Here is a 13,530-nt window from a genome sequence, read left to right as displayed (position 1 = left end):
GAAGTCAATGGGACCTACTTCTGAAAAGTCAAATACAGGGTTGCACTGTTAGTTGTTTTATATTGACATTTCTGCAGCTGAATACCACAGCTGACTGTGTGAGTGATATCTTCCTGTATCCTCTCAGTGTGGTAAACCAGATTGATTCACAGTGTGGTTGAAAGAACATATATAATGTATACACCCAGGATAATAGTGCTCTTCACTCTCCTTCCTGTTTTAACCCCAGACTTCTGCACAAGAGGATGAGTTTTTTTCTTTTCACATTGGAAGGAATCCTATTCTCTCTGAACAGACTGCAAAAGATGGGTTCAGAAAGCTCAATGGTGCCCCTTAGTGGATTTTTATTGCTACTTCACCTAAACCAATGCAATTTGTAACATTCAGAACTACAGGAATTGTTTGTTATCCATCCTTAATTGTTGCATTACAAATAATACTTCCAACACTGAAATCCAACTTAGTTTTATTTACATATTTCTTTCCCCACATATTTGTAGATGCAGGTGTCTCAAACCTACAAATGGGCACACACTTTTGAAATCCAGTTGCCACCAGCTGATTTATATTTCTTCCTAGCAGAATATATACAAATACTTTATGGAAAATATATTGCTATAGAACATTCCTAATGGTTAAAACGTATGCAGCAAAGCCATGTTACTTATATTGAATTCTAGCACATTGCCATTTATTATGTCTAATTTATTTTTACTGATATGGCGGCTGCAGGCTATAGAATAACTCCTATTGAAGAGCAACTGGAGCAATCCTAGAAGGAATTTTTTACAAGAATGATTACCAAAATGTCTATGAAGTGTGAAATACTTAAAAAAGAAATGGGTGCATTTTGTGTATTGGAGTAACAGTGTCATGATTAAGACAAGAGTTTGAAGTGGTGTGTGCTTCCAGTTACTGTTCACATTTGTAGAAATGCAGAGTTAAAGGGTGGGGGAGGGAATAACAACAACCTCTGAAGAAAAGTGAATATACGTTTTAAGGAACGGTCTTGTTGCTTTTTGCTGTAGGAAGAAGAAGCAGAGAGGAAAGAAGAAAAAACCAAAAGACAGAAGAAAACAAGGAAAACAGGCAGGAAAACAGTGGCCGAGAATCTAGGAGGCAAAACCGAGAACGGGACAACAAAAGTAAAACACAGTTGAAGAAAAGAAGAGCACAGGATAAACAGCAGAAACCAGTAGCCACCAGCACTGTACACTAAATCGCCTTTACACCACTGTTTAAGACTTTTGCTGCTGCTATTTCCACCAGTTCTCTGAGGCTGGTGCTCCCCAATTAAGCCACAAACGGACAATATTTCCAGTTACTCTTAAATCTTAAATGACATTCCAAATAATTCCTATTATATTCTTCATGCAGTCATAGTTTATTCAAGAGACTGACATGAGTCAAGATTCTTTTTAAGTAAAAGAAAAACCCTTTAAATGGGATACTTTCAAACTGTTATATTATATGCTTCCATGCATCTCTAAGAGGCAATTTAAAAGTTTTGTATATAATTATCAATATGGTATAAGGTATAGCAATATATTGAATGACATCTGCGGGGGGAAAGTCTTTTTCCTTTGTAAAATATTTTTTCAATCTATTGTTTATGAAGCAAGAGATATCTAAGTAAAATATACAGTATCCCTTTGTGCATAATTATATATGCTACGTAAGAGTCTGGAGAAAGAGGAAATCTGTTAAGAGGTGTTGGGAATCTAAGCTTTGATGCTGCAGATTCTTATCAGAACTCAGATACCTGGTGGTTCCCTGGTTTTCATCCCAGACTCATGTGAAAAACTCCCAGCTGAACAGTTTCAGGGCTCTGAAAGCCAAGGGGGTAAAGTAGGGGAGGCAGAAGCCACATTAGACACACCAGAGACTCTTTTTCTGAAGAACAAGCAATAGCGCTTAGCTATACAGCGCTTCTATCTGCAGGACAGCACAATAGTTTCTGGTCTAAACCATGATTATACAAGGTGTGCCGTTCTATCCTTCTTCTTTTTTTGTAACTCTGTGTAACTTAAATCAGCATTTCAAACCTTCCAGTGACTGACACACCATATTTGTGGGAAAACAAACGAACGAACGAAACACGGAGCGAATAAAGAACAGAGAAGACAGACCACGTAAATATAATGTCATTTTGCACTGTTGATTTTTTCCCCTTTCATTTTTTTAAAAAAATTAAACACCTATCACACAATCTGCTTTGTAAACAGAGAAAAAGATGTTCTTTAGAAATGTGCTATCTAATAAACTAAGGCCACTTTACTGAATCATGTATATTCGTGAGTGGAATACATGAAAATTAATTAGAAAAAGAATACTTCCAGACAAAGGTCTTTAAGGGTGACAAGCATCCTTATTCAAGATAGATTGTGAACTAACCAGCTGTTTGGGGAGATGTGCAGGGGGAAGTTGCTAGCAGCACAAGACAACTTTCAAACTAGCCCTGTAGCTGTGCCTCCAACAGGCTCCTGATCTGTAGCAATTAGCAGGCAAAGCTTTTGACAGCATGGAGGTTAATGTCGCTACCTGCTAATTCCTGCAGATCAAATTGCTTTTAAAGGCATAGCTAGAGGTGCAGTTCATAAGTGGGCGACTCTAGCACAAACTAAGAGTCCAATCCTTCCTGTACACAGTCTGGTGTAACGGGGGTGTTTGCACAGTACAGTTTACATTACAGTGGTACCTCTGGTTATGAACTTAATTTGTAACCAGAGGTCTGTTCTTAACCTGAAACCGTTCTTAACCTGAGGGGCGCTTTCGCTAATGGGGCCTCCCGCTGCCGCCGCTGTGAGATTTCTGTTCTCATCCTGGGGCAAAGTTCTTAACCCGAGGTACTACTTTTGGGTTAGCGGAGTCTGTAACCCGAAGTGTTTGTAACCCAAGGTGTTTGTATCCCGAGGTATCACGGTATTCACAAAAACAACAAGCACAGGAGAAAAACTGTTTCCCTCACTTGCTGTGATTCAAAATATGATATAAGGGACCTTTGGATGTTGGTGGGGAACCTGAAGTAAGGCTGCCACAAACTGGAAAAATCAGTTTTAGCATTTGTTTCACAGAAAGCTGAGCAGATGCTCCACCTTAACTCTAGTTCCACATTGTGAGGGGCAGCTGTATATTCATTTGTCATCTAGAGCAAAATCGGAACTTTGGCGAAGGGCCCTCTCTACCCAGATTGGTTTGTGTGTGTGTTCTGCAAAATATCATTGAAGCAATCATGGTGCATTAGTGATACCCTTATGCTAGACTGCCCACACATCATTCTACTTCACTAGTTGTTCTGAGATGCTCCCTCAATGTTAGTGCATTATTGCCATCTCGAGGGGCACTCGTGTTCTATAGTGCAACAAAAGTGGGATGAAAAACAAATAAATAAAATATTTTTATTTATAAATAAATAAAAGATTTCAGCAAAAAGTTATGGGATGTGCCCTGATCAGAAATTAAACAGTATTCATTCTTGAAAAAATTACAGTACTGAAAACGATATAATATATATCTGCTCCAATGCTGTCCATATTCACATCTTTTTCTTTCTCAATTTTAGCAAAACATTTGCCCCTCTCTCGGGTAGGTCAGCATAGCCTCTAAAACAAAGGTCAGCAACCTAAGGCCCATGAGCCAGAAGCGGCCCATGAGGGTCGCTTAACTGGCTCATGAGCAGCCCCTGAACCGAGCTGCTTGCCCGCTCGGCAAGGCCCCGCCCACTGCACTAAACCAGCGCAGTGCAGGAACTCTCTTCCATGGCTCCACAAATCGCTTCTGCGCATGCCCAGTTGCCGGAAATCACGTCTGCACATGTCCGCAGTGCCGGAAATCGCTTCTGTGCATGCCCAGATGCTGAAAATCGCTTTTTCGGCGTCTAGGCATGCGCAGAAGCGGTTTCCGGTGCCGCAGACATGTGCAGGCGCGATTTCCAGCATCGCTCTGAGGCGGTCCGGCCTGGCCCACAGAGGATCTCCACAGGAGTGATCCTGTAAGCCTTGCCGACCCCTGCTCTAAAACCACCAGCTCTGCAGAACCATATAACAAGACAGTTCATTACTGACATTGAATGAACACAGTATGAAAACAAATATTTGGCCTTCTCCTGCCCTCTCTCCCTAAAATGGGAGCTTAATCAAGTGGTCATAGAATTGACTATACAGTTGCTCACGTCCATACTTCTCTTTAAGTATGTGATTTATGCTGCTCACATTTGTAGTGGTAGATAGGTGAAGAAGTAGTCGCTTCTGTGTGAAGCTATAATGAGTAACATTAACAATTTTTGAAATAAAGTGCAAAAACATGCCAATGTCGACTGTCACATTGTCATTGCCCCTAGCTGCCAGCTCTCCTCACTGCATTTGTTAATTAAGCAGTAAGATATAACAGAAGGTGGAACACTGCTGATTAATGCATGCCTGGGGAGTGGAGAAAAAATCCTGTTATCATGAAGCTGGTGTCACCCAAAGAGTTCATCATTCTGCACCTCAGAATAGCACCATCTGGAGTGCCTGTGCTTTGAACATGGACATAGAGTCTTTTATTATATTCATAGGATGCCAATAAGAAGAACAATATTACTAACAATGGACAGATCATCCTATTTCCATTCCAGGTCAGCTTCCTATGTGTTCAATTATAGGTCTGTTCTGCTGACCCTTATCTGTGGATTTATTTATTTTTTAAATGAAGCACTATTTTGTATGCATTCTTTCCCTAAAACATCATGCATGTCTCCATGCTTTTCCATGTACGTTCCCTTAATATACACATTTTTGTGCAGATTTTTGAATCTAAACTGCGCTGCAAAAATTGGAGAAGTGAGAAATCCGATGCAGATTGGAAACTCGGCTAATAATGAGTCGAGTTCACTTTAAAATATGGACTGAACAAAATCTCCATCTCTATTATGGTCTCCTATTTCAACTGGAAAATGTTACTTTTCATAGGACTTAGCAAGTGTTTATCAATGTTAGACATGATTATGGCAGCTGTGGTAACTAATTGGAATGGCCTGTTTGTGTAAGCAGTGCAATGCATGAGCTTAGATGCTAGTGGATCTCAACTGTGGGCAGGTAAAGTGGCTGGTATCTATCTCTTGTTCTGAAATACTACACAGATGATCAGGGCCATCATAAGCATATCCGGTGCTGTGATGCAAAGATCCCTCCGGCGACCTTTTTTAAGGGGGGGGTGACAAAGTTGTCGACCTTTTTTAGGAAAGGTTCCCCAGAATTGTTGACCTTTTTTTAGGGAGCTGATACCACGCTTACACATTATCTCTGCTTGGGAAAAGAAACATAAACAAAGAACCAGTAAACAGTTAGGATGCAGCTTTGCAGCTTAACTGTATCAGAAAGGCACCAAGCCAATTTGGTTGCCAATAAATATTCCTGCAGACATTTCAGAGATCATGGTCTTTCCAACTAGTGGCTTTGTTAATTGTCTTACTTTAAATGTTGTGATGAACCTACGCCCTTTTAAAATGTGGTTTGGGGGAGTGGGGGTTATTGGGGTTGTTGTCTTTATTTTGATTATGTATTTTGTGGTTTTATATTTTGATTTTATTCAGTGAAGCGCTCCAAGACCTTGGGGTATAGGGAGGTATGTAAATTCAATTATTAATAATAATAATAATCCCACTTCCCACCATCCACATGCCCCTTTTTGTCCCTTTACAATTCTATGTTTTGCACCAGCTTTCTTTCAGCTGGCATAAACAGATAAAAATGGAAGTCGGGGGGGGGGGGGAGGTAGCAGTGAGAGAAGAGAGACAGACATCCCCTCCCATATCCTATGCCTTCCTGCAGCACTACTCTGCAGTAAATCTGACTGTATACAAAGGGGCTTACTCTCAGGTGCATTTACATAGGATTATCATTGCTGCATAAATTATACCTTTATATTGCTTTTAATTATCACCTGCCCCAGGAAGGTGACCTTTGCAAAATGAAATTGCAAGGCTGGGTTGCAAGATCAGAAATACCGAATATAAAAGTGGTAGGCAAGGGGTGAAGGGTGGAGACAGACGGCTGGTGACGCACAAACTACCGATGCTTCATCCAGCCCACATCATAGAAATGGCTCCCCCTGCTTTAAATTTCATGGCGGGGGGGGGGAGAGCAGGGGACCCTTATCAGCCGCACTCAATAGAAATCATACCCCACCACATAGGTAAAGGTAAAGGGACCCTGACCATTAGGTCCAGTTGTGGCCGACTCTGGGGTTGCGGCGCTCATCTTGCTTTATTGGCCGAGGGAGCCAGCGTACAGCTTCCGGGTCATGTGGCCAGCATGACTAAGCCGCTTTTGGCGAACCAGAGCAGTGGACAGAAACGCCGTTTACCTTCCTGCCGGAGCGGTACCTATTTATCTACTTGCACTTTGACATGCTTTCGAACCTGCTAGGTTGGCAGAAGCTGAGACCGAACAACAGGAGCTCACCCCGTTGTGGGGATTCGAACCACCGAACTTCTGATCGGCAAGTCCTAGGCTCTGTGGTTTAACCCACAGCGCCACCACGTACCCAGCTATTAAAACTCTCTCTTGCCAAGCAGCACATGGGGGGCAGGCACAGCGGCGGAGGAAGCCTCTCGGCAACACCCACAGAGCGGGGCACACACATGGCGCCCATAGGGATGGCATGCGTGGCGCAGCAGGGTTAGCGATCGGCGGTGATCCCCACCCAGGCAAGAGGAGCTGCCCAGGAGACAGCAAAAGGGGACGTGGGGCTGGAAGGGATGCAGTCCTTGGCTCCCCCTCACCCACAGCCACCTACGTCTCGTCCTTCTCCTCCTCCTTTCAGGGCAGGGCAGGGACTTGGAGCCTTGCTGGAAGCCTGAGGAAGCTGGACAAAGCCTCTCTCAGCATGAGGAAGCCACTGAGCGGGCCCCTTGACAGCCCAATGCCAATCCCAGACATGCAGGGAGGAGCCGGGTGGCCACCTCAGCACCTCGCTTGACCCTGAACTCACGCAAAACCCACAGCAAAAGTGCCCACTCGACGCCCTTGGGAGCCCAGCACTGTGCACCACTAGAGACAACGATTAAGACGTCCCTGCAGATGATTGTGGGGGGAGACAGGATGATCTAAATATTCATGAAGTCAGATACACATCCATGCCTCTGTACAGATGCCAAGCATACTGAAACAATCCCAGGTTAATATGGAGATACAGATAACCTAATCAACCAATTGCAAATTCTCCATGCGAGCATTTTCGATTCAAATGAGCTCAGTCCTCCAGAGAAATCCAGTTCTGGTAGGTTTTAACAAAAAAGATACACCTCTAAATTACAATTCTCAAGGCAAATTTCATCGCTGAGGTCATGCTGAACTATCATCCAGTGATCCAAATTAGTGTCAAGTATTTTTCTTAGTTATGTAGCAACCTCAGTATATATGGCACTTTACTGAATATCATAAGCAAAAAAACGATGGTCCCAAGAAGCTTACAATCTAAATTTTGACAAAGATAGAGGAACAAAGAGGGAGGTAAAGAAAGGGGGGTATTCAGAGAGACCAGAGTATCAAAGGAAGATTGGGGATGGGGTATAAAAGCAACAGGCATAGTTACATCAGATAAAGTGGAAACAAAAGACTTCTAAGTATCGTATTTTTCGCTCCATAAGACGTACTTTTTTCCTCTTTAAATTTTTGGGGAAATGTCTGTGCGTCTTATGGAGAGAATGTGTGCTCCCTGGGGCTGGGGGGGGGGGGACGACACAGGGGTTTCTCTTGTCAGCCCCGACCTGCTCTTTGGGGCTGTGGGTGGGGGAAAGCCAGGCTTCCCCCACCGCCAGCCCCACAAACTCAGGGAGCAGCGGGAAGGCTGCGTGCAGCCTTTCTGCTGCCCCCGACCTGCTTTTTGGGGCTGGGGGTGGGGAAAACCTGAGCTCCTGAGCAGCTCTGGGGTAGCCCATGAAGCCTCCGCAGGGCAGCGGGGAGCCTTCATCCCGCTGCCCTGGAGAGGCTTCGCGCGGCTATCACTGGCTTTTGCGGGAGGAGGGGGAAGGGACAGAGCGAGGCTCTCTCACTTCTCTCACCTCCTGCAAAAGCCCCCAAGAGCCGCATATTTTTTTTCTTGAACCCCCCCCCCAAAAAAAAGTAGGTGTGCCTTATGGTCAGGTGCGCCTTAAGGAATGAAAAATATGGTGACTTACAAATGGAAGTCGATTAGAATAAAAGGTTGATTCACATGTTAATTCCTATGTAGCAATTTTATCACATCATTTACACATGGGGAGTTGCTGGTGTGAGCCAGCAGTCCCTTGAAATACTGTGTTGCAGTTCTTTGACATCCCTAGTCAGAAGTGACCCTTCTCCCGTGAGCACTAAGACTGGTCCATTCACCATGGTTTGAAGGTTGTTGCTTTACTAATTTATCTCAACTGCAGAAATTGCAGAAGCCAAAAGCAACCTGGGTTGTTAAGTAAACTAAGGTCCATAGTAAACATGGTTGGCCTTCAGGAGTAGCATCCGGTGTCCTCTAGCATGTGGTTCAAGTGTTTGGAGGTGTGCACTGTCATCATCATTATTTATTTTATTAGTTTATTGAATTTATATACCGCCCTATACCTGGAGGTCTCAGGGCAGTTCACAGAACAAAATCAATATATTACTAATTATTATTAATAGCCTACCCTTCAACCTAAGGTCCCACAGCAAGGGAAAACTTAAAATACATTAAAAACCAGTTGAAAACAAATTACAGTCACAAGAAAAGACAGTGTCCTAAAAGTATACATTTAAAGTGTCAAAGGCCAGGGTAAAGAGGTACATGATGGAGACAGGATTCTGCTGTGGCTTTGTGCCCTTGGAACACTACCTTAATCATCATCGGTCATTATTATGCTGACTTAGCATACAAATAGGCTAGGAATATAAGGCAAAATGGATGCGCCCCACCAGAGAATTAGCTAATTGACAGTGGTCCATTCCTGTCGATGCCAAGTATGAATTATTTATGATATATTAATTTGCTATAGTAAATGCAGAGGGGGGAGGAATCCTAATTAAGGTTTGGTGTCCCATTGTGTGACATATTGCATATGCATGGATGCACCCTAATTAGTCCCACTGATGTCAGCACAGCAAAGAGATAGAGGGCTTGAGTTCTCCCTGAAAAACACTCTCAGGAGCAGCCACAGATGTTTTTCATTTTTAATTATAACCCTTATAACTGGCAAAACATCATCGTCATGGTTACATGCCACACTATTATTTTAAAAACAAGAGCCACTGGAATGTTCAGCAAGTGGAGCAGCCGAAACAGCTTGGGATTCTTACTGTATAATATAATAGTGATTCATTAAAAGAAAAGCTCAGGTGCTTTGCTGTGTTGCTCCTTGCTAACATGCTTTGATTGCCCCTCCTGCCCAACCTACCATGGCTCTCATGTCACCAGAGAGATGCAAAGTGTTAACTAGCACTCCAGAGACTGAAACTCTGATATTTCCAGACAGAACTTCAGTGTTAATTTTGATAAATGAAAGATTCCTGTCAGTTTTTTTCAGAAACACACAGATTTCTTTGAAGAATGCAAACAGGATTTTTTTTTACAGTTCAATAAGCTTGCCTGTCTATCTACGGTATCTATCTATCTATCTATCATCTATCTATCTATCTATCTATCTATCTATCTATCTATCTATCTATCTATCTATCATCTATCTATCTATCTATCATCTATCATCTATCATCTATCATCTATCATCTATCATCTATCATCTATCTATCATCATCTATCTATCTATCTATCATCTATCTATCATCTATCTATCTATCTATCTATCTATCTATCTATCTATCTATCTATCATCTATCATCCATCATCTCTATCATCTATCATTCTATCATGTCTTTGAATCCCCCAGCCCCTAAGCCACAGTTGGCAAAAGACGTGATACCAATACAGAAACAACTGTTTGCCATGCTTATTGATAAATAGGGCAGGGATGGAAAACATTATTAGTCTTCCCATAGGATCTCAGAAAAGCCCCCACTCCAAGCTTTCTATCAACCCTGTGGTCTTGATCAGAGGCCCTTCTCTGATGAAGGTGTGGAGGGTGGCCACACAAGAACAGGCCTTTTCAATGTTCTCCCCAGGGAGACACACCTGGAACCTTCCTTGTTTGTCTTTGGGTGCCCTCAGGCCTTTCATAGAATCATAGAATTGTAGAGTTGGAAGGGTAATCTTGTCCAACACCCTCCAGTGCAGGAATCTCAACTAAAGCATCCATGACTGATGCAAGCACCTTGGTCCACGTCCTTGAGCCTTACTAACTGAAACTCATCCAACATAATAGGACTAGACAGTGCTCTGGACACCTCTTGAGATTCATCTGCCATAGCAGTGGAGTCAAGGTCGTGGCATATGCAAGTGACCATCCTTATATGTCCCTTGCATCTGCGGAGGGGAAAAGGTGCCAAAAGCCTAAATCTCAACAGGAAGTGGCCTTACCATGACAAGGGGTTGATGTCAATATAGCCCATTTTCAGATCACCCTCTTCCTGCCCAGTTGAAGGGAAAAAATCCCAGAGTGGGGCTAGCCAGTGGCATGCATTTGGCCGGTGACAACTTGAGATAGCCCCATGATAATCATGGCAGCCATGAAGTTCTGAGCCATCCAAGAGCCAGTCGCCTCAGCATGGATGTTGAAGTCCCTTAAAACCAGTAGTCTGGGAGTCCTCAACATCATTTCCTACACCAGCTCTGTCAGCTCAGGCAGGGAGATTGCTGGGCAGCAAGGCAGATGGTAAATCAGCAGAATCTCTAATCTGTCCAATTGCCAAATGCCAGGAACACACACTCTAGATTTACCCCACACCTCCGCCAATCAACTGAAAAATGGAATAAATTGAGAACTCTCATTGTGATTTGGAAACCTCACTGTGAACTGACTTTAAGGTCAGTTACAGAGTGTTCTAGAAGCATGAAATCGGGACACTTCATAGCTGACTGGAAAGTGGTCATACTGAAAAGAAACTTCAGAGTGAAATTTGAAAAACAGTAATTAAAAGGTTCAATGTGAATCAATTTTTTAAAAATCACCCTACATGTGTTAATTGTCTTAACAACAAGGTTTTTTTCTGTGTGAATGGCCTCTGCTAATAATATAATTATCACTGACTGTAGTTTCTGCATTTCATTCCCTCTGACTTCACTGTTTACAGTCCCAACTCAACCTAACTGTCTCTGTGTGTGTACAGTGGTACCTCGGGTTACGAACTTAATTCGTTCCAGAGGTCCATTCTTAACCCTTAAGAATTTAACTGTTCTTAACCCAAGGTGCGCTTTCGCTAATGGGGCCTGATGCCACCGCTGTACAATTTCCCTTCTCATCCTGGGGCAAAGTTTGCAACCCAGAGCAACTACTTCCAGGTTAGCAAAGTTTGTAACCTGAAGTGTTTGTAACCTGAAGCGTTTGTAACCTGAGATACCACTGTACTTGCGGCTCAGGGCAATATTTCATGCATATTATGTATATGGAAGTTTTTAATGTCTGGTGTCTTACTGTGTTTTAATATGTTGGAAGCTGCCCAGAGTAGCCGGGGAAACCCAGTCAGATGGGTGGCATATGATGATGATGATGATGATTTCTACCAGTACAGTTTGCTTATTGCTATTTTGTTAGTTAAGTACTGTGTGACTACAATTACATTTGCTTTATAATAGAAAATTTAAAGCACGAATTTTAATGCAATCTTCTCAGAGTTCTTTTTAGAAATATAATGCTTTTCTACTTTGCACTTATTAATGAAGAACATTTAAAAGACAATGCTGCTATTGTCTTTAGACTAAAGAGCGGAAGTAAGGTTAGTAAAAGGTTTATGTTTGTTATCCTTATGTTAGCTTTTAAATATTCATTATCTTAACAGCACAACCATATCTCCTACTGAGAGTTGGATGATTGGGACATGATCACATTCAAGTCCCCTTGTCTTGGCATAACACGGGTAATTGCCAGCTTGTGCACTAAGTCAAAAGCTGTGCTGTTCCAGCAGAAGACAATTACACATGTAACTATGGCAGCTGAACCATGAGGCGCAAGGGGAAATATGGGCATGTAGGCCTGAAAGAACAGATGCTAGCTTATTTAGCATTTCATGGTTGGAGTTGTCTCTTGTGCATCCATGTTCTAACAATGGAATACAAGAACACGCCAAGGATCCATCAAGCCTAACAGCCTGCATCCAACATGACCAATCAGACATATTTGCAAGATGGAGTAAGTCATATTTTGTGTGTTTAAAGCATCAGGTATTCACACACACAATAAGTATGATTAAGACTACAGTGCTGAAAATATGGCAATGCCAGTGAAATACAGTGGTACCTTGGTTCTCAAACATAATCCATTCCAGAAGTCCATTCGACTTCCATAACGTTCGAAAACCAAGCCAGGGCTTCTGATTGGTGCAGGCGCATCAGAAACAATAGCCAACAGCCGCATCGGACGTTTGGCTTCTGAAAAACATTCGAAAACCAGAACACTTCCGGGTTTTTGGTGTTTGGGAGTTGAAATGTTCAAGTACCAAGGCATTCCAGAATCAAGGTTTTACTGTACCATAAAAGTAGTGTTGGGCTTGGGCATGTCTACATTATGAAGCCGTTTCCAGAGGAGTAGCTGCATTGGGCTACAATCCTCATCCCAATTAAAGGTAAAGGTAAAGGTACCCCTGCCTGTACTGGCCAGTCGTGTCCGACTCTAGGGTTGTGCGCTCATCTCACTTAAGAGGCCGGGAGCCAGCGCTGTCCGCAGACACTTCCGGGTCACGTGGCCAGCGTGACAAAGCTGCTCTGGCAAGCCAGCACCAGCGCAGCACACGGAAACGCCGTTTACCTTCCCGCTAGAAAGCGGTACCTATTTATCTACTTGCACTTAGGGGTGTTTTCAAACTGCTAGGTGGGCAGGAGCTGGGACCGAAAGACGGGAGCTCACCCCGCCGTGGGGATTCAAACCGCCGACCATACGATCGGCAAGTCCTAGGCACTGAGGTTTTACCCACAGCGCCACCCGCGTCCCTTATTACCTTATTATTATCATCCCAATTACCTGGGAGCAAACACCGCTGAACTCAATGGGACTTAGTCTTACAGCAAAAACAACAAAAAGTATTGTGTGGAACTTTTTTTTCTTACTATTTTTTTATACAGTGGTACCTCTGGTTACATACGCTTCAGGTTACATATGCTTCAGGTTACAGACTCCGCTAACCCAGAAATAGTACCTTGGGTTAAGAAATTTGCTTTAGGATGAGAACAGAAATCGTGTTCTGGCGGTGCTGCAGCAGTGGGAGTCCCCATTAGCTAAAGTGGTGCTTCAGGTTAAGAACAGTTTCAGGTTAAGAACGGACCTCCAGAACGAATTAAGTACTTAACCCGAGGTGCCACTGTATCATTTAACAATTTTTACTATGGAACAAGTTTTCACGGACTACAGTGTCTGCTTCACCAAATGCATGAGGTGTAATCCTCAGTTGCAGGAATGTAACATAGTTGCAAGGGTGCAGGGAATTCTTTGCAGTG

The 13,530-nt window shown here is 43.0% G+C and overlaps 1 protein-coding gene across 1 annotated transcript in view; it reads left to right on the top strand.

Moving 5' to 3' along the window:
* Positions 1-2,282, top strand: part of RSPO3 (R-spondin 3) — a 53,739-nt gene extending 51,457 nt beyond the window's left edge. Inside the window, exon 5 of the mRNA XM_081907217.1 lies at positions 1,029-2,282. Within this exon, the coding sequence (XP_081763343.1) occupies positions 1,029-1,219 (191 nt within the window). The 3' untranslated portion in view covers positions 1,220-2,282. The remainder of the gene's footprint in view (positions 1-1,028) is intronic.
* The last annotated feature ends 11,248 nt before the right edge of the window (positions 2,283-13,530 follow it).

The sequence above is a fragment of the Podarcis melisellensis genome (assembly GCF_964234715.1).
Source record: "Podarcis melisellensis genome assembly, chromosome: 3".
Lineage (NCBI taxonomy): Eukaryota > Metazoa > Chordata > Lepidosauria > Squamata > Lacertidae > Podarcis > Podarcis melisellensis.
This window is presented reverse-complemented; position numbering and strand designations above follow the sequence as displayed.